The sequence below is a fragment of the Oncorhynchus kisutch genome, linkage group LG25, assembly GCF_002021735.2.
Source record: "Oncorhynchus kisutch isolate 150728-3 linkage group LG25, Okis_V2, whole genome shotgun sequence".
Lineage (NCBI taxonomy): Eukaryota > Metazoa > Chordata > Actinopteri > Salmoniformes > Salmonidae > Oncorhynchus > Oncorhynchus kisutch.
In genome coordinates this window covers 4,410,981-4,435,825 of record NC_034198.2, presented here as the reverse complement: position 1 = coordinate 4,435,825, position 24,845 = coordinate 4,410,981, and the positions used below count along the sequence as shown (strand labels likewise).

Sequence of the window (24,845 nt, the reverse complement as noted above, 5' to 3'; positions counted from 1 at the left end):
AAGAATATCCCGTGATGCATCTCATTGAGTTGAACCTGAATCTGAGTTAACGTTGGTTGAAGATCGAAGACACGTCCGAGCCGACTGTTCTTTCCGTGTCAGACTCGGGAATGTACGTGTGAAAGAAATGACAGCATGAGACAATGTTGCTGTCCATGTAGGAGTCAAACAAGAACAACAAAGTGGTGGGGGAAAAAGTATTTGTATCGCTTCTTTTCTTTTCAAACATAGCATAACTAACGACGCCGGTAGCCCAACTCAATCACACGGTATGTAGCTAACTTAGATACGCGATGTTCCTTATGTTTTTTTTATCTATATTTCTTGGCAAATATACATCGTTTTGTTTGTATGTATGTGTGTGTATATATAGCTTTTTACTGACATACCTTTAAGACGACAATACCTGGCGTTCTCAAGCTGACTTGGAGACGTAAACATTGGGCATTGAGTTTTAGGAATAAGAAAGTAGTGTTGTTTTTGTGCACTACTGTAGTTAACGTAGCTAGATGGACACAGCAAGGAATCCAATGATCAAGCCACAACTTTTGACGCGCACACACGGTAATGGTCTCATGAGTACGAGTACTACTGGACGTTCCGTTTTTTCAGTTCTTTCAGGAAGTGAACCGGTCTCAATTTTGCTCTGTGGCTACATATCTTGCCATCAACAAAAACATCAGCAGACCGTCTGATTAATGTCTAGGCCTAAACTCTGAAGTGTCCACTCACTGATAGGCTACTTCAGTTTAAACCGAAAATGCAGATGTACGATTATTTTGAATGTCAACAAATGTCACAGCCCTTTAGTCTGTTTGCTTACTTTAAATACAGTTCGTTCAGAAAGTGTTCAGACCCATTTACTTTTACCACATTTTGTTACATTACAGCCTTATTCAAAAAAAGAAGATTGTTTTCCCGCAATCTACAGTACCCCACAATGACAAAGCAAAAACAGGTTTAGAGTTTTGTGAATGTTTAAAATATATTTACATAAGTATTCAGACCCTTTGCTATGAAATTGAGCTCAGGTGCATCCTGTTTCCATTGAACATCCTTGATGTTTCTACAACTTGATTGGAGTCCACCTGTGGTAAATTCAATTGATTGAACATGATTTGGAACACACACTGTCTATATATAAGGTCCCACAGTTGACAGTGCATGTCAGAGCAAAACCAAGCCATGAGGTCGAAGGAATTGTTCATTACGCTCCGAGACAGGATTGTGTCGGAACAGATCTCGGGAAGGGTACCAAAAACAATTATGCAGCATTGAAGGTCCCCAAGAACACTGTGGCCTCCATCATTCTTAAATGGAAGAAGTTTGGAACCACCAAGACTCTTCGTAGAGTTGGCCACCCAGCCAAACTGAGCATTCAGGGGAGAAGGGCCTTGGTCAGGGGGTGACCAAGAACTCGATGGTCACTGACAGAGCTCCAGAGTTCCTCTGTGGAGATGGGAGAACCTTCCAGAAGGACAACCATCTCTGCAGCACTCCACTTATGGTAGAGTGGCTAGACGGAAGCCACTCCTCAGTAAAATGCACATGACAGCCCGCTTGGAGTTTGCCAAAAGGCACCTAAAAGACTGACCATGAGAAACAATATTCTCTGGTCTGATGAAACCAAGATTGAACTCTTTGGCCTGAATACTAAGTGTCACATCTGGAGGAAACCAGGCACTGCTCATCACCTGGCCAATACCATCCATACGGTGAAACATGGTGGTGGCAGCATCATGCTGTGGGGTTGTTTTTCAGCAGCAGGGACTGAGACTAGTCAGGATTGAGGGATAACTGAACTGAGAAAAGTACAGAGAGATCCTTGATGAAAACCCACTCCAGAGCGCTCAGGACCTTAGACTGGATCAAAGGTACACCTTCCAACAGGACAACGACCCTAAGCACACAGCCAAGAAACCCCAGGAGTGGCTTCGGGACAAGTCTCATTGATCTTCAGTGGCCCAGCCAGAGCCTTTACTTGAACCTGATCTAATATCTCTGGAAATACCTGAAAATAGCTATGCAGCGACACTCTCCATCCAACCTGACAGCGCTTGAGAGGATCTGCAGAGAAGAATGGGAGAAATTCCCCAAATACAGGTGCCAAGCTTGTAGTTCCATACACAAGAAGACTCGATGCTACCAAAGGTGCTTCAACAAAGTACTGAGTAAAGGGTCTGAATACTTATGTAAATGTGATATTGTATTTTTTATTTAGCGAAAACGTCTAAACCTGTTTTTGCGTCAATTGTGTTGTGTGTAGATTCAGGGGGGGAAATGATGTAATCCATTTTAGAATAAGGCTGTAACATAACAAAATGTGGAAAAAGTCAAGGGGTCTGAACACTTTCTGAAAGCACTGTATGTCAAGTGTCACCTACATTGAGAAGAAAGGGGGCTGGGAATTGCAGAACTGACTGACGATGTATTTTTCAGCGAGTTATTCTTGGTTCAGCTTGTTTTTGCCAGTATATCCACAGGGGATATCTTATGTGTATGTCACAGCGAGATGTGAGAGAAACTCATCCCTGGAGGCACGATGCTAGCCACACAGACCCCAGATACGGGGCCAGAGGCGGAAGACGTCAAGCAGGTAGGCTCAACCTCCTTTACTGTAAATGGCCTGCCTAATCCAATAAACCACTTCCACGTAACACTGAAAAGTTGATCAGATATCTTTCACAGATAGGGCCTACTTTGTTAGTGTTTGAGTGACACATGGCTGCATTACGCATTGATTCAGATTTTTCGCTTTGAAATGTATGCCAAACTAAACCTGTTGATTTTCAAAATTCCTTTTGAAGAATTTACACAGAACATTTTACAAATACACATTTACTGGAAGAACTGCAGATGTGAAGTTTGGTAACAGAATTATAGTAAAATCTTCCTCAGTAAAAATTTTTTTTTTTCGACCACATTTTCCCAAAACTGTCAAATATCTGCTCGGAATCAAGATTCAAAGATATCTGCAGAAAGAATTGGGTGTCAGCTATGACATGACACCTTGAGCTTGAAAAAAAAAAAAAGCATATATTTTGGTTATTGAACTACAGTAGGTGAAGTGGATTTACATTCGGTAACGGAATTATGGTAATATAATTACATCACAGGTCCTTGATCTGTGCTATACAGAAATGCATAATTATGGCTATATCATTCTCTTCATGGTCATGTAACCCTGAATAGGCACACAAAGGGCAAAATATGCAGTGGACCTGTCCTTCTGCAAAGTTGGGTATTATTATATACACAGGCTATTATTGTAATGAGCTCCGCCCCCAAACGAACACATTTTGTTAGTCTGGACCAAATCTGAAACACCCTAAATTTCACACGCTTGGGGGGGGGGGGGGGTTGCTCAGTTCTGGTGTCTTTTTTTTAAAAGGACATTCTACTCCAAAATGAGTGTGTAAACAAAAATAATTGCAACATGCCACACTTTCAAAGATTTTACTGAGTTACAGTTCATATAAGGAAAAAGGTGAATTGAAATAAATTCAATAGACACTAATCTATGGATTTCACATGACTTGGAAATAGAGATATGCATCTGTTGGTCACAGATGCCATAAGAAAAGGTAGGGACGTGGATCAGAAGACCAGTTAGTGTCTGGTGTGGCCACCATTTGCCTCATGCAGCCTGACACATCTTCGTATAGAGTTGATCAGGCTGTTGATTGTGGCCTGTGGCATGTTAGCCCACTTAGTGCTGTGGCGGTCATGAAATTCTGTTAGCCGGTGATTGTCAAGCAAATAACTGCTGGTCTCACAGTAAGTGACCGTTAATTAACAAACACATTTAGCTACTCCTGAGCAGTGTTCGAATACCCATACTAACTTACTATATACTTTTAGATTATTTTAGTATACTGTAAACGAAGGGTATCCTTTCAGTTGAGTTTACTAGCGCTTTGCCTATATACTGGAAGTTGATGCTGTTGCTATGCAACCGCTTGTTGGCATAACAAATGACTAGCTAGACATTTTATGTTTTCGGATGTGTTCGTAAATTCAATCTAGAGTGCACTCTGGGCGTTCATAAATCCAGAGTGTTTCGCTCTCGGAATGTTCAGAGCGCCCACACTGGACGCTCTGGCTGAGGTTTAGGGTTGTCCGAGCATTCTGACCTCAAAACGGCAGTCAAGCACCTAAGCTAACGTTGGCTAGCTTACTAGTTCCAGACACAAATGAGCGCACCCCTCACTCTGACCATTTTACTTGCCCTAGCAGAGCTGTTTTCATGTTATCCACAGCGTTGGTAACTGCTGCTGGCAACAATTTAATTACGCTTTTTCCCCCCAACGTTTATTGACGTCGGCTATATTCAACCATTGAGCATTCGTAAACTCAAGTTATTCTGCGCTCTGGCACACTCAGACGAGAGTACTCTGAAATCAGAGTAGATTGCCAGAATTAACCATGTCCATTGAGAGCATACAACGACTATACCACTTAGCTAAGAATGACGTGAATTATCAAGTCAATAAACATTGTAGTTAGCATATAAACTCAGCAAAAAAAGAAACGTCCCTTTTTCAGGACCCTGTCTTTCAAAGATAATTCGTAAAAATCCAATTAACTTTACAGATTGTAAAGGGTTTAAACACTTTCCCATTTTTGTTCAATGAGCCACAAACAAATAATGAACATGCACCTGAGGAACGGTCGTTAAGACACTAACCGGATTTAAGGTCACAGTTATGAAAACTAAAGAGGCCTTTCTACTGACTCTAAACACCAAAAGAAAGATGCCCAGGGTCCCTGCCCATCTGCGTGAACGTGCCTTAGGCATGCTGCAAGGAGGCATGAGGACTACAGATGTGGCCAGGGCAATAAATTGCAATGTCTGTACTGTGAGACAACTAAGACAGCGCTACAGGGACACAGGACGGACAGCTGATCGTCCTCGCAGTGGCAGACCACGTGTAACAACACCACCTGCACAGGATTGGTACATCACACCTGCGGGACAGGTACAGGATGGCGGCAACAACAACTGCCCGAGTTACACCAGGAACTCACAATCCCTCCATCAGCGCTGAGAGAGGCTGGACTGAGGGCTTATAGGCCTGTTGTAAGGCGTGTCCTCACAAGACCTCACCGGCAACAACGTCGCCAATGGGCACAAACCCATGGTTGCTGGACCAGACAGGACTGGAAAAAAGTGCTCTTCATTGACAAGCTGCGGTTTTGTCTCACCAGGGGTGAGGGTCGGATTTGCGTTTATTGTCAAAGGAACGAGTGTTACACCGAGGTCTGTACTCTGGAGCGGGATCGTTTTGGAGGTGGAGTGTCCGTCATGGTCTGGGGTGGTGTGTCACAGCATCATCTGACTGAGCTTGTTGTCATTGCAGGCAATCTCAACGCTGTGCATTACAGGGAAGACATCCTCCTCCCTCATGTGGTACCCTTCCTGCAGGCTCATCCTGACATGACCCTCTAGCATGACAATGCCACCAGCCATACTGCTTGTTCTGTGTGTGATTTCCTGCAAGACAGGAATGTCAGTGTTCTGCAATGGCCAGCGAAGAGCCCAGATCTCAATTTCCTTGAGCACGTCTGAGACCTGTTGGAACGGATTGTGAGGGCTAGGGCCATTCCCTCCCAGAAATGTCCGGGAACTTGCAGGTGCCTTGGTGGGGTAAGTACTGCAGTACACAGCAAGAACTGGCAAATCTGGTGCAGTCCATGAGGAGGAGATGCACTGCAGTACTTAATGCAGCTGGTGGCCACACCAGATACTGACTGTTACTTTTGATTTTGACCCCCCCCTTGTTCAGGGACACATTATTCCATTTCTGTTAGTCACATGTCTGTGGAACTTGTTCAGCTTATGTCTCAGTTGTTGAATCTTATGTTCGTACAAATATTTACACATTTGCTGAAAATAAACACAGTTGACAGTGCGAGGAGTTTAGTTAATATACTGCCTGACAAGTTCAGTGTATTAGTAGCCAACTAACGTTAGGTAGCTAGCAAACATACTGGTACATACTGCTGTAATCATATGCAGTTCGTAAGGAGAGAAAACAAATTGTCAGCCAACATAACGTAACTCATTTGAAAAGTAATCACTATAATGCATTACTCAACATTTTCTTAATTTGTCATGTATAGTTAAAACAATTAATTTATCTGCTCTCGTTAGACTTCAGCTGCATATTTTCTTGAAATCTGACAATGTTTTGAAACCCTACCCATTTTCTGAACAATTGTATAATGGGCCCTAAAAGCACGGAAATAGTGTCCACTTTGTAGAATGATAGTGAAGACAACCTATGCAATAACACACATGGAATCATGTACTAACCAGAAAAGTGATAAACAAATCCAAATGTTTTATATTTGAGATCCAAAGTAGCCACCCTTTGCCTTGGTGACAGCAGACCAAACCATGTGCTTGTGCCACCAACTGAAAAAGGTGACAGCACCAATGCCACCAGTGGAAAAAGTTAGTGTTGGCAGACATTTAGGAGCACAATATTTGAGGTAATAAGCCGTTTTCTTTTAATATTATAATCGTGATGAATGAATCTGCTCTCAGTGTATTTTCCATGGCACTCAGTCTGTGGTACAGTAAAGTAATCATTGCAACAATTATCACCTGGGTGAATGATTTGTATTTTTATTCCTAGACGCAGGTCGCACAACAAAATAATTAGATGCATATGTGAGTAAAATGGTCGCACCTGTATGTTAAAGGAAAACTCCACCCAAACTCTTTGTTTTATTGGTCCGTTGTTATAGTCCCAAAATGTTTGCTTGTCACCCATCAAGATTTCAAGATGTATAACTTTCAAAGTACACCCGGTATGAAAGCATTTTGCATCATATGATGCTGTGTTTATCATTCAAGGCCCACAAACCATATTGCTCCCTACCACCTTTATTGCACAACATTTTGACCCAAGGCCGTCGGCCGACCCTTGTCATCGTGACAAAATGTTTGATCTGATTGATGCCATAATGGAAGCAATGGAATGTCCCACTGCCTTTCACCTTTTTGAGTCTTCATGCAGAGGTTTTCACCAAGTTATGTAATGTACCTATGACTACATTGATTTCCACATGAATAGGGCTACATTTCAGGTTGACATTTAAAACGAGAATGATTGTAGTTGCCTTGGTGAAAGGGAAGCTGAAAGGAAGTAAACGGAGTACTATATATATCCATTTTGATTTAACCCATCTTGCCATTTTTTTTTTTAGTGGATCAAAGAGAAGTTGGCGTGGTCACTCAAGGCTCTGCAGAAGCGCTACGTGATGACCGATGCCGTGGTAACCAGCGAGGATGGCGACGCCAACCTGCTGTGCTCTTCCCTGGAGGCCGTCTTTATCCACGGCATCAAGAGCAAATATGTCCGCTCCAAGTCCGGAGGACATGGCAGGAAAGGGGGGTCCCGGGGACCCCTCCCCCAACCTGTGTTCTGGAGCCTTCTCAAGACGGTCACTCACCGGTGGGTGGAAGCCTGGAGCTGTACACTAGGAATTACACTTTCCTCTACAGATAACCCTACAGACCCCTCTAATGCAGTGTCTCTACCCTCAATCACTTTAGTGAGAGAGACTTTCATACTCAAATGCTTTCTGTAGGTGCGATCAGTCTGTCTGTGACAGTTGCTATAAGCATGACAAGTTGAAGTTGAGATAATGTGATGTTTATATCCTCTGATGCAATAAGTGCGTACAACAAATCACATTTACACAGGGTGTTAGTGCGTTTTTAAAGTCATAAATTCATTGATCTAATTTAAAGGCCTTAATGAGTCTAAACTGAATTTAAGAAAGGTTTTCAACAGTCTTAAACATGTGATGGACATGACTGCAGTGTTTCCGTTATATTGTGCTGCTACTTGATTGTTTACAACCACAGCAAAAAACTACAAAAATGTAACATAAATTCATTATTGATAATAATTTAATTACCTTGGCTCCTTGCTGCACTCGCATAACAGGTGGTCAGCCTGCCACGCAGTCTCCTCGTGGAGTGCAATGTAATCGGCCATAATCGCCGTCCAAAAATGCTGATCACCGATTGTTATGAACTTGAAATACGCCCTAATTAATTGGGCATGCCGATTTAAATCGGTCGACTTCTAATTTCTATGGGCTTAATATGCAGACCTGAACTTTGTTTCCTGCCTTTCTGCTTTGGGACAACGACTTCCATTGTTAGGGCGGAGACATGAGCCTCTCGTCGTTATATTCAGCTCTCTGGTATAGACCACTTGCAAATTGGAAAGAAAAGTTGTTTGGTGCATAGTGCACTGGTCGGATGCTGGCTTCCCCTAAAGTTAATTGATGTTTTGCCAAAACTACTGTCTAAACAAAAATTCTTGAAAAGACTTCACCAGAGAGCATGAATTAGCCACAGAGCATCATTCGCTTACAAAACAAAAACAGATGTGGATTGTTTTAAATCACAAGCGCTTAGGCTTATGCCTATTTGGGAAGCCTGCAATTTCAGCAGTATGTGGTAATAAGCCTAGCTTATTTATTGAGTTGTGGCTGTCAGTGAAAAGCATCTTGAGTATAATTTGAAATGTTTGACACAAGAAGGGGAAGGTTGTCCGGCTAAGATATGGCGCGTCTCTCCAGAATGCGTACACTCGGCTCTCCAGAATGCGTACACTCGGCTCTCCAGAATGCGTATACTCGGCTCTCCAGAATGCGTACACTCGGCTCTCTAGAATGCGCTCTCTGTTGTCTCCCGCTAATTCTTGCACATTAGTTTCATTTTGTGAATTGTTTGCCCTTTTTTATTTCTATAAATTCCCCATTACGTATGTCACCATTAAGCCTTGTAAATGTACCGTTTATCTCTGTCATTTGGTTACATAAATTTCTGTTAATGCATGTATTAGTCATTTCCTGTTCTCATTCTCTGAGTGGAGGCGTTGTTTGCAGAGTTCACAACCTACTACACTTGGCTGTAATAGAACACCCTAAAAAAATGCTTTATACACATAGGTCCCGTGATTGGATGGGCTGTTGCCAGAGGAGAGAGCACGGTAGACTATACAATCTGAAAGACAACACTACATTTCTGACCCCGACATTGCCCTCTTACCGAAGCAATTTTGCTTACATCGCTGATTAGGCTACACAGCGTTCCTGCAAATGTTTTTGTTCTAAAAACCATTATTTGGTTAATGTGCATTAACCTGCTTTCTGCAATGAAAGTGCAGTGCCTTCTGAAAGTATTCCTACCCCTTGACTTTTTCCACATTGTGTTACAGCCTGAATTTCAAATGGATTACATTTAGACTTCTTTGGTCACTGGCCCACACATAATACCCCATAATGTTAAAGTGGAATTATGTTTTTTGAAAGTTTTCCAAATTAATTAAAAATGAAAAGCTAAAATGTCTTGAGTCAATAAGTATTCAACTCCTTCGTTACAGCAAGACTAGGAGTAAAAATGTGCTTAATAAGTTTCATGGACTCACTCTGTTTGCAATAATAGTGTTTAACATTATTTTTCTGAATGACTTCCTTATCTCTGTAACCCACACATACAATTATCTCTAAGGCCACTCAGTCAAGCAGCACATTTCAAACACAGATTCAACCACAAAGACCGGAAAAGTTTTCCAGTGCCTCGCAAAGGGCGTGATTGGTAGATGGGTAAAAATGAAAAAGCAGACATTGAATATCCCTTTGAGCATTATGAAGGTATTAATGACACTTTAGATGGTGTATCAATAAACCCATTCACTACAAAGATACAGGCGTCCTTCCTAACTCAGTTGTTGGATAGGAAGTATACTAAAGAAAAAATATTACCGCAACAATGGTTTTACTGAGTTATAATTCATCTAAGGAAATCATTCGATTTAATTAAATTCATTAGACCCTAATCTATAGATTTCACATGCTTGGGCAGGGGTGCAGCCATGGGTGGGCCTGGGAGGGCACAGGCTTACCCACTGGGGAGCCAGGCCCAGCCAATCAGGATGAGTTTTTTTAAATTTAATTTAATTATTATTTTATTTTATTTTTCTTCACAAAAAGGCTTTATTACAAACAAATACTCCTGTTTCATCATCTGTCCGGATGGCTGGTCTCATACGATCCTGCAGGTGAATAAGCTTAAGTCCTTGGCTGGTGTGGTTACACGTGGTCTGCTGTTGTGAGGCAGGTTGGACATACTACCAAATTCTCTAAAACGATGTTGGAGGCAGCTTATGGTAGCGAAATTAACATAAAATTCTCTGGCAACAGCTCTGGTTGATAATACTGCAGTCAGCATGACAATTACACGCTCCCTCAACTTGAGACACCTGTGGCATTTTGTGACAACTGCACATTTTAGATTGTCCCCAGCACAAGGTGGACCTGTGTAATGATAATGCTGTTTAATTAGCTTCTTGATATGCCACACTGGTCAGATGGATGGCTTATCTTGGCAAAGGGGAAATGCTCACTAACAGGGATGTAAACAAATGTGTGCATGAAATTTGAGGAAAATAAGCTTTTTGTGTTCATGGAACATTTCTGGGAATTTTTATTTTTTCAGCTCGTGAAAAATGACAAATTATACATGTTGCGTTTATATTTCTGTTCATTGTAGTTACTCCACAATACTAACCTAAATGACAGAGTGAAAAATAAGCCAGTACAGAATAAAAATATTCCAAAACAATATGCACCACTCTTCATATTTTCAAGCATGGTGGTGGCTGCATCATGTTATGGATATGCTTGTCATCGGAATACCATACCCTGTTCAAAGGCGCTTAAATCTATTATCTTGCCCATTCCCCCTCTGAATGTCACACACAATGTGTCTCGAGGCTTAAATCCTCCTTTAACCCTTGAAGTGGATTTAACTGGTGACATCAATAAGGGATCATAGCTTTCATCTGGTCAGTTTGTGTCATGGAACGAGCAGCTGTTCCTAATGTTTTGTACACTGTGTACACTGGTTGCTTACCAAGAAGACCGTGAATGTTCTTGAGGGGTCTAGTTAATGTTTGGATTTAAATCACCTTGAAAATCAGTGGCAAGACTTGAAAATTACTGTCTAGCAATTATCAACAACCAACTTGACAGAGTTTTACATAATAATGTGCAAATATTGTACAATCCAAGGGTGCGACGCTCTTAGTCTTACCCAGAAAGACTCACCGCTGTAAGAGCACCTTTGGTAGCAATATCATGTAATTACTCCGGGTGTTTTAAATACTTGGCACCACAGGTCCCAGAGTGTTGTGGCAAGAAAAGAAAATCTGGTGCCTGTAGTTTTTCCTGATCTGGTAACCTAATAAGGTAAAGCTCTGTGCCTTATATGACATGATCTGTTTTAAAATGGTTGAATATGGGCTATGATGAGACCTGACATTTTATCTAATCTGGTCACATGGTTTAGAGAGAAAAAACTCCTGGCCTTGGGGAGGATGAGAACCCTGTCGAACTGCAGGAACCTTGTACTTGTTCATATTAATTATATTTTAGAGAAGGACTTGGGTGTTTCCTATGCACAGAGAATGCAACATGATTGGACAATAAAACTCATAGGGGAGAGCTTGCTTTATGCAGGTTTGCGTCGTGTAGTCCTGCCCTATGCAACTGTAGGCCTAATTAAACATTAACTCACAGTCCATGTCAGCTATTGTGTTTATTGATTCATTCTAGTTAATCATTTTGGATTGAAAAAGTCTAGGTCGCCAAGTCAGCCCAAATTTGAATATAAACCAAATTTGATCCCATTGTGTCAGGGCTGCAGAGTCTCTGGCCTCGTTCAAGGTTCAGCTAAAGACTGAGCTGTTCAGAAAAGCTTTCCAGGACCAATGTTAATTCTGTTCTCTTGTCCACCGGGTCTGAAGACACCAGTATATGGCTTTGATTGTCTGCTTTCAATGTTCCGTGTTAGGGTTGTTTTTATTATTCCATATTTTCTTCAGCGCCTTTAGGTGTAAGAAAAGCGCTTTACAATGACGTGTTATTATTCACATTTTCTCTAACAAATGGGCTATAAATAGCGTACACAAAGTTACCGTCTGTATCTTACCCCCTGCCAGAGGGTCAGGACGCATAGTAGGCTAGACTGCAGCTGCTGCTGTCAGTAGCCTACAGTTGATCAGACTGAAATATATTCTTGTTTCCATGCCATACAGAATGTCAGATCACTAATGTTTAGGTGTATATAGGCTGCTACATTACATGCTACATTGAGCTTTGTGTGTTGTGCCCCACCTGCGACTTTCCGTGACTGACTGGTCAAGACAAGCAAGAGCCAGCAGCTCTGGGATGTCAAGGATTGTGCGCAAGTTGACAAACCATTAGGCAAATCGGTCCCCAAACAACCAGCACCTCCATTTAAAAAAAAAAGAAGCTTTGTGTCGATATGTTATTAGGCTAAACAATATCAAGTGGTTTAGCGCTGACACATCTGATTTGAAAAGTGCTGTTCAGCCATCTAGCCACCCACTATGCTACAACATCCGTTGGGCTACAGGAGAATTTACATTGCTAAAATGGTACACCTTGTTAATATGAGCCAGCCCTAAGAAAATCATTATTATAATAATTCTTGCCCACATGGGCTCCTTTCTGGAGAGGAATATTAGCAGGTGTGTGTGTGTGTGGCATGTAGACCTTAATTGCATTCCAAGTGGCATTAAAAAGGTCTTAGTCTTTAAATGAAACTTCATGGACCTTGCATATACACTGTTTTTAGTGGTTAAGCAGAATGACAATTAGTAAAGGTTTAAGACCAGATGGTGTGGCTTGCTGTAGATGTCTATTGTTGTAGTATGTTTACTGGACATAAATTGATTCTCTGTAATGTCTCCTCCTGGCCCCCCCAGTGACGTGATCACGGAGCTGGAGAAGCTGAGCTTTGTGGGTACGGAGGTGGGTCGCTGCCGGGCTTGGCTGCGGCTGGCCCTCAACCATGGCCTGATGGAGTGCTACTTGGCCTCCCTGTTCCGTGAGGGCTCCAACCTGCAGGCCTACTACCAGCCCTCCGCCCTGCTCCTGGACACTGAGGAGCGTGAGGTGCTGCTCAGTTATATCCAGGGCCTGGCCTCCCTGGTCTTCAACCTTTCGTACAAGTCGGCCGTGCTCAATGAGTGGACCACCACCCCACTGGCTCTGGCCGGCCTCTGCCCCGCCACACAGGCCGACGCTGTCGACCTTCCCAGTCTCACCAAACACAAGGATTCTTGGGATACGATGTCACTGTCGTCCGGCGGGTCGGATACGGTCGAAGTGCAGCATGTGGGGGCAGGGGTGCTAGGGAGGGTGATTGGTGGAGTCTCAGGGGGTAGGACCCCTCTGAATTCTTCTAATTTGAGCCTGGACACCACAGGGTCATCTCAGCTCTCCTCCAGCCTAAGCTCAGACCCCAAGAGCCCAGACAAGGATTCCTGGCCATGTGAACTGGAGATCTCTGCCGGACTGGAGAACGATGTCAATTCCAAGAGGCCTCTTAAAGAGTAAGTCGTGAGTGTGGGTCAGTGTGCCTGTCTGAAGAATTGAGGCCCTTTGAATCACAGCCATGGTGTTAATCTCCAAACCATTAAAATACATTTAGAAGATGTTTTTATCCAAAAAAGGTGATGTAAGCAACATGCTTCAACTAACGATGTGTACAGAAATTAGTTAAATACTTAGATAACATGTTGTCCCTCGTTTCATTTGGGGATTTCTGTTGACCTCTGACATTTCCTACTTTCTGTAACTGCAGTGATCTGGCAGACTTCAGGGAGAGTGCCACCTTCAGTCAGGACTCCATGCCCGAGGATTTGTACGTTTCCACTCCGGGTGCAGACCACCTCTCAGAGAATACGGCCTCCAGTGGCTCTGACAGCGAGGCCCAGGGGCCATTCACACCCCTCACTGGCTCCTCTAACCCTGCTTCAGTGGGGTCAGACCAGGAGGAGCCGTCCACTAAGACCCATGTCCCTTCCGAAGTGTACTTTCACACTGAAGTGCCCTCCAGTCACAGTGACTGTGTGGAGAGAACAGCGATAACGCCTGACCTGCCTGTCACAGAAACGCCACAGGAGAAAAAGACAGAAGATTCCGCTAAGAGCACCTCGGCGCCTTCAGCCCACACAAACCTATGCCTTACTACCAGTGTGCATAGCAGGAGGATGTCTACAGACTCAATCACAGTAAGTTGAATCTCTTGGTTTTTTTGTTTTTCTCTCGGTCTCCCTCTCATTCCCTTCATCAAACTCAGTCTGACTCACTCGTCATGTGGTTGACCTGACCTTAAGTTCTTTGAGTTCTCCTTGACCTTTTGCAGTCATATTGTGCAAAGTGTTTGTGCAATTATAAAGAATTTGTGGATTTATATGGTTACAAGCTGAAACAACAATTCTATTTCAACATTTTCTCAATTAGCCACCAATCATCACTAAGTATAACCCGTCTTCCCTTTCTCAGCATTCCCACTCCTGGATCTCTGAGGATGACATCTATAAGCCACACCTTGAGGAACTGGTTGACCCCGATGAGTCATTACTAGGGTCTGGCCAAGCTTGTGTGAATGGATTGACCTCTCCCCCTTCAGAGCCTGAGACTCCCCAGTCTCCCCCCAGCGTGGTTCACCGCAGGCAGATAGGTAAGCTCCCAAAACCAGGAGCACCACCACTTCTATCACTTCTTGAACACAACACCTTGTGATGCAGTCTGTTGTAACCAGTGCTCAACCACCACCATAAGAGTGGCCTTGGTCATGAGGTGACATGCCAAAGTATTGCTCCTAGTTTTCATCCATTGTTCTGGTTTTTGTCACACTTTTAGTTTTAAGAGAAGCAAGATGAAACAAATGATTTTGTTCAATGATGAGGAGTCATTGGAAAGTCCACAACTGACAGTATGAACTTTTTAATGCCTCTATCAGTAATATAAATTAATTCTGTCTTACTGTCTTGGTATGTGCTTCCTCATTTTTGCTTACAACTTCAGATAATTATAAATAGGTTCTCTTGCTGGTACTTCCTCCTTATGATACAGTATGTGTAGCCCTTTACACTCCTACCCATATACAGGTTGAAAATGGCAGATTTGGACTCTGATTATGTACTTATTTTGTACATAGTGTTTCTGCCACCGTCTCTTATTGTTACTCTTTTATTTATTTTTTGTTTATTTAGTAAATATTTTCTTAACTGCATTGTTGGTTAATTAAGGGCTTGTAAGTAAACATTTCACGGTAAGGTGTATTTGTTGTATTTGGCGCATGTAACAAATCAGATTTGATAAGTGCCTAAATTGGAACGCAGTGTCTACAGTAACATGCTATACGCAATGTCAGTGCTCCGGTTCTCCGCTTCAGATCTGCATGGCTGTTGACTGACAGCCGTTCTAAATTTGAGCACCGGCCGTGACAAGAAGTTGCCCCTTCCCTCCTGCTATTTGGGCAACTTCGGCAGATGTTTTGTTGTCTGAGGGAAATGCTGTAAACTGAGGACTCTATTTTGAACGATAATAAATACACCTTTGATGTCATACAAGCCAGCCGATCACCTGTGCGCTTCACATTTCCATATCATTAAACTCATGTAATATACAGTGTAAAGGTATATAGAATGAGCCTATCTTTGTTGTATTGTGAAGACAATTTGCAGCGGACTTACACATCTGAATGCAGATGCATTCTATGCTCACAAATTACAATCTGCTTCTTGGAATTGCATTGTGAAAGCCTAACACTGTAAAATCCTATTTTAGAATCAGCCAGTCATGTTGGCAATAGAACAAGCTTTCAAATTCCCATATACTCTAAACTGTTCCCTTTTTTTGCTACCATGGTTATGCATATGCTATCAATATTTCTTCTGGAAGAAACATTTCAATGTAGCCCTATCCATATAGAGCTACGGGTTACACTTATGTGTTGAATATCATTTTTGCACTGCGGTTTCATGTTACAATAAAACCTGTTATACTTGTGTGTCATTAGCAAAGTTTTATCTGGACAGAAATGAGGCCTTCTCACTTTAGAGATCTGTTGTGCAGCTCTTCAATGGTGCTCCTGACTTCACTCGCTCTTTCATTCCCTCCCTTTTCTCTTTCACTCTTCTCTTTCATCCTCGACCTTCCTTTCACTCTTCCTCTCTCCTTCAGGCCTGTCCAACCCTTTCCGTGGGCTGCTGAAGCTGGGCCATCTGGAGCGGCGGGGCGCTGTGGGCTTGTGGCGGGACTACTACTGCGAGCTCTCGCCCTTCGAGTTCCGCCTCTACCTGAACGCAGAAGAGCGCACCTGCTGTGACAACTGCTCCCTGCTGCGTTGCGAAGACGCCCGCGTCACCTCGGCCGAGGGCCGCTTCGACCTGGCCTTCCCAGGGAAGAGGCTCCACCTGCGGGCAGCCAACCACGACGAGGCAGAGGACTGGGTGGACCGCATCGCAGAGGCCGTCAGCAAGTGCCGCCCGTTGCACCTCCTTGACGACCATTCAGAGGTGCTGCAGCCCATTGACAGCTTTGTCATCCTGGAAGAGCCCCCAAAATCTTACCCTTCGTCCCCCTCCGTACCCACCAGCCCTGAGCAAGGGGGTACTGTGGTTGAGCAGGAGCAGCAGCCGCCACTTGAGCTAGACTGGACGCGTCCCACAGACCCTGAGTCAGACGCCATTAAGGAGGCGGTGCTGTACCTATCCCAGGACGCAGAGGCTCGCAACTGGACTCCTCTGGTCTTCTCCCTCTCCTTGGAGACTCTCAACGGCTTTCAGGTACAGGATGGGCGAAAGGTGCTGTGCTGCTCCCACCCCATCGAGGGGATACGGGACGTGGTCCCAGATGTTTCTCTGGGGGGACCGGCCTTCTTTAGGGTCGTAACTACCGGAGATACGCTCAAGCTGAGGGCCAAGAGCCCTGAGGAGGCACGTGCCTGGAGGGGCCTCATCAGGGGAGCCCTGGACTCCTACCTGGAGAGTGGAGAGAACGGGGAGCCTAATAGCCCCGGATTAGCCACTGGGGCAGGGGGGAACATCCACAGACTGGTGCAGCATAGACTGAAGGGGGGCGGGGTGCTGCTGGCCCATCTATATACAGTGCCCACGGAGAAGGGCCTGGACCTTCAGGGCTTCAAGTGTGCAGGTAGCTCTACAGCTCAACCTAATAACAGGAAACTCTTTTGTTAACATTAAGTTTCCCTTACCATGTCGTTACTGGGAGAGACCGAGTATGTATTACCGCCTTCTCTGCAGGTTGTCCAAAGCTGGTGGGAGTCTCCCGGGGAAAAGCCAGACTGTGCGAGTTCTCAGGGAAGTACTATTGCGAAGCTTGTCACCAAGGTGACGTCATCGCCATACCCTCCCGCATGGTGCATAACTGGGACCTCACGCCTCGCGAGGTGAGTCTCTCACGGGGTCTATGCACCACACACACACACACACACACACACACACACACACACACACACACACACACACACACACACACACACACATCCTTGGTAAAGCTTATTCTTTAGGGTTTGTATAGTCATAAAAATCCAGTCCCCGTTCCAGTTCATCCCAAAGGTGTTCAATGGGGTTGAGGTCAGGGCTCTGTGCAGGTTAGTCAAGTTCTTCCACACTGATCTCGACAAACCATTTCTGTATGGACCTCGCTTTGTGCACGTTTCATGCTGAAACAGGAAAGCGCCTTCCCCAAACTGTTGCCACAAAGTTGGAAGCACAGAATCATCTAGAATGTCATTGTATGCTGTAGTGTTAAGATTTCCCTACAATGGAACTAAGGGGCCTAGCCCGAACCATGAAAAACAGCCCCAGACCATTATTCCTTCTCTACCAAAGTTGGTAGAGAAGTTGGCACTATGCAAGTTGGCACTATGCATTGGGGCAGGTAGCGTTCTGGAATCCGCTAAACCCAGATTCGTCTGTCGGACTGCCTACCACTTTGCGGCTGTGCCGTTGTTGCTCCTAGACATTTCCATTTCACAATAACAGAACTTACAGTTGACCGGGGCAGCTCTAGCAGGGCATACATTTGACAAACTGACTTGTTGGAAAGGTGGCATCCTATGACGGTGCCAAGTTGAAAGTCACTGATCTAAAGTAAGGCCATTCTACTGCCAATGTTTGTCAATGGAGATTGCATGGCTGTGTGCTCGATTTTATACACCTGTCAGCAACGAGTGTGTCTGAAATAGCCGAATCCACTAATTTGAAGGCATGTCCACATACTTTTGTGTATCCCATTAGCTTGTAGTAATGTTTTCGGAATGTCATGTCCCAAAAAAACTTTCCACCGAACTCACGAATAAGGCCATACAAAGTTGATTTCAAAAATGTTACCCTTCATTGAAACGATTGTTGTTGATGCAACAAACTAAACTTGTTGAATCTTGAAAATAATCTAAATAATAATTTGTGAAGAGTGAACATTTAATTTTAGGAAAAATATTAATGTTGCCTTTCTTTTGGAATATGTGGTTTCAAAACATGTTTTGTAGATAGCAGTACATTCGGAAAGTATTCAGACCCCTTGACTTTTTCCACATTTTGTTACATTAGTCTTCTAAAAAATGTTTTTTTTAAGTCCCACATCAATCTACACACAATAGCCCATTATGACAAAGCAAAAACAGGTTTTTAGAAACTTTATTTTTATTTTTAATACATTTGCTATCACATTTACATCATTATTCAGACCCTTTACTCAGTACTTTGTTGAAGCTCCTTTGGCAGTGATTACAGCCTTGAGTCTTCTTCGGTATGACGCTACAAGCTTGGAACACCTGTATTTGGCGAGTTTCTCCTATTATTCTCTGCAGATCCTCTCAAACGCTGTCAGGTTGGATGGGGAGCTTCACTGCACAGCTATTTTCAGGTCTCCCCAGTCCGGGCTCTGGCTAAGCCACTCGAGGACATTGAGACTTGTCCCAATGCCACTCCCGCGTTGTCTTGGCTGTGTGCTTAGGGTTGTTGTACTTTTGGAAGGTGAACCTTCGCCCGTGTCTGAGGTCCTGAGCGCTCTGGAGCAGGTTTTCATCAAGGATCTCTCTGTACTTTGCGCTGTTCATGTTTCCTTTGATCCTGACTAGTCTCCCAGTCCCTGCCACTGAAAAACATCCCCACAGCATGATGCTGTCACCACCCTGCTTCACCATAGGGATGGTGCCAGGTTTCCTCCAGATGTGACTCTTGGCATTCAGGCCAAAGCGTTCAATCTTGGTTTCATCAGACCAGAGAATCTTGTTTCTCATGGTCTGAGAGTCTTTAGGTGTCTTTTGGCAAACTCCAAGCGGGCTGTCGTGCATTTTATTGAGTAGTGGCTTCTGTCTGACCACTCTACCATAAAGGCCTGATTGGTGGAGTGCTGCAGAGATGGTTGTCCTTCTGGAAGGTTCTCCCATCTCCACAGAGGAGCTCTGTCAAAGTGAACATCGGGTTCTTGGTCACCTACCTGACCAAGGCCATTTTCCCCCGATTACACACTTGGGCGGCCAGCTCTAGGAAGTGTCTTGGTGGTTCCAAATTTGTTCCATTTAAGAATGATCGAGGCCACTGTTCTTGGGGACCTTCAATGCTGCAGACATTTTTTGGTACCCTTCCCCAGATCTGTGCCTCTACACAATCCTGTCACTGAGCTCTAAGGACAAATTCCTTTGACCTCATGGCTTGGTTTTTGCTCTGACATGCACTGTCAACTGTGGGACCTTTATATAAGTGTGTGCCTTTCCAAATCATGACCAATCAATTGAATTTACCAAAGGTGGAATCCAATCAAGTTGTAGAAACATCTCAAGAATGATCAATGGAAACAGGATGCACCTGAGCTCAATTTCGATTCTCATATTTTTTTTATTTAACCAGGTAGGCTAGTTGAAAACAAGTTCTCATTTGCAACTGCGACCTGGCCAAGATAAAGCAAAGCAGTTCGACACATACAACAACAGAGTTACACATGGAATAAACAAACATAAAATCAATAATACAGTAGAAAGATCTATATACAGCATGTACAAATGAGGTAGGATAAGAGAGGTAAGGCAATAAATAGGCCATGGTGGGAAAGTAATTACAATATAGCAATTAAACACTGGAATGGTAGGATGTGCAAGTTGAGATACTGGGGTGCAAAGGAGCAAGATAAATAAATACAGTATGGGGATGGGCTATTTACAGATGAGCTATGTACAGGTGCCGTGATCTGGGAGCTGCTCTGACCGCTGGTGCTTAAAGCTAGTGAGGTAGGTAAGAGTATCCAGCTTCAGAGATTTTTGCAGTTCGGTTCAGTCATTGGCAGCAGAGAACTGGAAGGAGTGGTGGCCAAAGGAAGAATTGGCTTCAGGGGGTGACTAGTGCGATATACCTGCTGGAGCTCGTGCTACGGGTGGATGCTGCTATGGTGACCCGTGAGCTGAGATAAGTCGGGGCTTTACCTAGCAGAGACTTGTAGATGACCTGGAGCCAGTGGGTTTGTCGACGAGTATGAAGCGAGGGCCAGCCAACGAGAGCATACAGGTCGCAGTGGTGGGTAGTCTATGGGGCTTTGGTGACGAAACGGATGGCTCTGTGATAGACTGCGTCCAATTTGTTGAGTAGTGTTGGAGGCTATTTTGTAAATGACATCGTCGAGGATCGGTAGGATGGTCAGTTTTACGAGGGTATGTTTGTTTGGCAGAATGAGTGAAGGATGCTTTGTTGTGAAATAGGAAGCCGATTTTAGATTTCATTTTGGAGTGGAGATGTTTAATTTGAGTGGAAGAGTTTATAGTCTAACCAGACACCTAGAATATGTGGACAACTACAAATACCTAAGTCCGAACCGTCCAGAGTTGTGATGCTGGATGGGCGGGCAGGTGCGGGCAGCGATTGGTTGAAGAGCATGTATTTAGTTGCATTTAAGAGCAGTTGGAGGTCACGGAAGGAGAGTTGTATGGCATTGAAGCTCATCTGGAGGTTAGTTAAGTGTCCAATGAGGGGCCAGAGGTATACATAATGGTGTTGTCTGCGTAGAGGTGGATCAAAGAATCACCAGCAGCGAGAGCGACATCATTGATGTATACAGAGAAGAGAGTCGGCCCGAGAATTGAACCCTGTGGCACCCCCATAGACTGCCAGAGATCCGGACAACAGGCCCTCCGATTTCACTCTATCGGAGAAGTAGTTGGTGAACCAAGCGAGGCAATCATTTGAGAAACCAAGGCTGTTGAGTCTGCCAATAAGAATGTTGTGATTGACATAGTGGAAAGCCTTTGCCAGGTCGATGAATATGGCTGCACAGTTATGTCTCTTATCGATGGCGGTTATATCGTTTAGGACCTAGAGCGTGGCTGAGGTGCACCCATGACCAGCTCTGAAACCAGATTTCATAGCGGAGAAGGTACAGTGAGATTCGAAATGGTCGGTAATCTTTTTGTTAACTTGGCTTTCGAAGACCTTAGAAAGGCAGGGTAGAATAGATATTGGTCTGTAGCAGTTTGGGTCTAGAGTGTCTCCCCCTTTGAAGAGGGGGATGACCGCGGCAGCTTTCTAATCTATGGGAATCTCAGACGATACGAAGGAGAGGTTGAACAGGCTAGTAATAGGGGTTGCAACAATTTCGGCTGATCATTTTTAGAAAGAGGGTCCAGATTGTCTAGCCCGGCTGATTTGTAGAGGTCCAGATTTTGCCGCTGTTTCAGAACATCAGCAATCTGGATTTGGATGAAGGAGAAATGGGGGAGGCTTGGGCAAGCTGCTGTGGTGGGTGCAGAGCTGTTGACCGGGGTAGGGGTAGCCAGGTGGAAAGCATGGCCAGCCGTAGAAAAATGCTTATTGAAATTCTCAATTATTGTGGATTTATCGGTAGTGACAGTGTTTCCCAGCCTCAGTGCAGTGGGCAGCTGGGAGGAGGTGCTCTTATTATGGACTTTACAGTGTCCCAGAACTTTTTTGAGTTTGTGCTACAGGATTCAAATTTCTGTTTGAAAAAGCTAGCCTTAGCTTTCCTAACTGCCTGTGTGTATTGGTTCCTGACTTCCCTGAAAAGTTGCATATCATGGGGGCTAATCGATGCTAATGCAGAATGGCCACAGGACGGTTTTGTGCTGGTCAAGGGCAGCCAGGTCTGGAGTGAACCAAGGGCTATATCTATTCTTGGTTCTACATTTTTTTGAACGGAGCATGCCTATTTAAGATGGTGAGGAAGGCACTTTTAAAGAATATCCCGTCAGTAGATGATGCCTGGTTGAGGTCAATGTCATTCCAGGATACCCTGCCAGGTCGATTAGAAAGACCTGTTCGCTGAAGTGTTTTAGGGAGGGTTTGACAGTGATGAGGGGTGGTCGTTTGATCGCAGACCCATTACGGATGCAGGTAGTGGCAGTGATCGCTGAGATCTTGATTGAAAACAGCAGAGGTGTATTTGGAGGGCGAGTTAGTTAGGATGATATCTATGAGGGTGCCCGTGTTTATGGATTTGGGGTTGCACCTGGTAGGTTCATAGATCATTTGTATGGGACATTGCAACTCAATAGATGCTAGTCAAACTGCAAAGTAAACACTTCTAAGGTAGCTAAGATAAATATGACTGAAGAAAATTTGTGGGCTTGCTACTGCTGAATAAAAAGATTTGTAGCCTACCATAGCCATATGATCATTAATATATTTAATGGCGGCAGGGTAGCCTAGTGGTTAGAGCGTTGGACTAGTAACCGGAAGATTGCAAGTTCAAATCCCCTGAGCTGACAAGGTACAAATCTGTCGTTCTGCCCCTGAACAGGCAGTTAACCCATTGTTCCTAGGCCGTCATTGAAAATAAGAATTTGTTCTTAACCGACTTGCCTAGTTAAAGGTAAAATTAGGAAATGATTTAAAGCATCAAATGTATTTGGTTGCAATGTTTTACATCAAAGGGTGGTCAACCATCCTCCAGGAGAGCTAATGGGGGAGTGTGGGCTTTTGTTCCTGTCCCCCACTCACAAACCACATTTGAGAAATGAGCTGCTCAACCAGACCTTGATAAACCGTCTCTGTGTTTGATCAGGGTTTGATCAAAAGCCTGCACACCCAGTAGCTCTTCAATCTGAGGGTTGACCATGTGTTTTATACAGTTGCCTAACAGGTATTTCACTTATGTCAGAGGGTTAAGTGCCTTGCACAACGACAGGAGATGGTACATGGGATCAGAGCACTGGCTTCCAGTGTTGATACCACATTACGCTTAATTTCTTTACACGTACATGGAGACACCGCCAATTGTTGGTCATGGAAATTTGTTGAAATTCCCTGTCAAAATGTATATGAACCCTGTTCTTATTTGCACACATCTATGGAAAAATAACTATTTTTGTCATTCTTCTTTTTGCTTTGACATTGAACTAATCTTGTTCTCCTTTGATCAATATTGTTTGTTAAACTGCTCTCGTGTGTCCTTTGCCCTGGTTGTGTACATGTAGGTCTCCAGACAGGCCCTCGAACTGCTGGCTCAGGTTGAACATGAGCCCCTGCTCAACCTTCACCTTTTGAACCCTAACCTGTGGGAGCATGTTGAGGCCATGGCCCAGGCACACAGTCTCAGACAGAGGCTGCAGCTGGTAGGAAAGTACCTGCTCACCTGCCGCAGTGGGCCATGCAAGAATATTCAGACCAGGTGTGTGTGTGTGGGGGGGGTGCGCGTGTGTGAGCAACTTTTGTTTGGATGTTCTTGTATTGCAGAACTGGGTCAAATGCAAGTTTATCAAAGTGAGCTGGATCATATTGATCCTGCATTCTGAGAAATCCAGTCATCCCTGGTCATTCTTTTGTGATCTAGACTTGGGCCAAAAGGCAATGCATTGATTATTTACACATAGGCTTTTGACTTTGTTTAACTATTGTGTTATTTTTCTCAAGACTGGGCCTAAGGACATACCTGTTAGAATCAAGCCATCTCTACAGTGTCATGGACTTACAACAGGTATCTACTATATACAGTCATTACTTACCTGTTAGTCATTTCACTCTTTCAATTAAATAATACACATTCTTAACCTGCAAGACTACACCAAGTAGATGTAGTTAATAAGCTTAAATTGTATTTTTTCCCATGTGAGTTTAGATAGCGGAGGGAACATATGTGGCCTACTTGAATATGTTGATCCTGTTTGCCTCCAACCACGTTCAACAATGTGACCTTTGCACCCAGAGGGGCTACATCTGCCAGATCTGTCATGCCAGTGACATCATCTTCCCCTTCCAGTTCGACACCACTGTCAGGTAGGGCCCTGGTCCCTTATCACTTCAATACATTGGGATGTGTTCACCCCGCTCTTTCTCTCCACACACTCACTCGCTCTGTCTCCCACTCAGGTGTAAAGAGTGTAAGGCAATGTTTCACGCAACCTGCAAGGCCGAGTCGTCCTCCTGTCCACGATGCCTGCGTCTTCAGAGGTACCTCGAGAGCGATCTGCAGGACTGCTCTGTTTGATCCAGTGGCCTTCCTGTAGCTGCAGAGACCTATGAAATGACAAACGACAAGTGCAGACATTCATGTCCTGCTTCTAGTTTCTTTTTTTCTACATGAACTAACCTCAAGTGCAATTAGGAAGCGTGACTGTATGTACCGACCACAGACCAAACATGACCAACCGAACTGGATAGTGTAAAAAACCAGGAGCTACACAACTTGCACTAATATAGAAAGGTTTCTGCTATTGAATTAATGTGATTGACAAGGTGAAGCCCACTGATATGTTCTTACCTCTCTGAACTCTCTCTATGTCTTGAGTGTCCAAGCCACGGAATCAAATATGAAGGATGACGCAAAGAATCTACTTTATGCAACAAAACAAAAATAAATAAATAAATGTATACATTGATGTCATTGGTTGGAGGCTTGTGGTGTTATTTCATGTTTACAGGAAACACTTGCTGTATATTTCTGCACATTATTTTTTTTATTTCACCTTT

General features: G+C 43.9%; 1 protein-coding gene across 1 annotated transcript; it reads left to right on the top strand.

Moving 5' to 3' along the window:
• LOC109870363 (pleckstrin homology domain-containing family M member 1-like) lies at nucleotides 1-24,759 on the top strand. The gene is made up of 12 exons (XM_020460849.2): nucleotides 1-269; nucleotides 2,509-2,596; nucleotides 7,216-7,463; nucleotides 12,819-13,448; nucleotides 13,700-14,129; nucleotides 14,404-14,581; nucleotides 16,090-17,061; nucleotides 17,172-17,317; nucleotides 23,354-23,547; nucleotides 23,790-23,853; nucleotides 23,995-24,152; nucleotides 24,246-24,759. Exons 2-12 carry the CDS (start codon nucleotides 2,543-2,545, stop codon nucleotides 24,361-24,363), a joined length of 3,192 nt encoding a protein of 1,063 aa, XP_020316438.1. The 5' UTR covers nucleotides 1-269; nucleotides 2,509-2,542; the 3' UTR covers nucleotides 24,364-24,759.
• The last annotated feature ends 86 nt before the right edge of the window (nucleotides 24,760-24,845 follow it).

Bases quoted from the DNA above. Each gene is read 5' to 3' on its own strand.
- LOC109870363 (XM_020460849.2), top strand. From the start codon at position 2,543: ATGCTAGCCACACAGACCCCAGATACGGGGCCAGAGGCGGAAGACGTC. The intron at 14,582-16,089 runs GTAAGCTCCCAA...TCTCTCCTTCAG, and splicing joins GGTTCACCGCAGGCAGATAG to GCCTGTCCAACCCTTTCCGT. The intron at 24,153-24,245 runs GTAGGGCCCTGG...TCTCCCACTCAG, and splicing joins CAGTTCGACACCACTGTCAG to GTGTAAAGAGTGTAAGGCAA.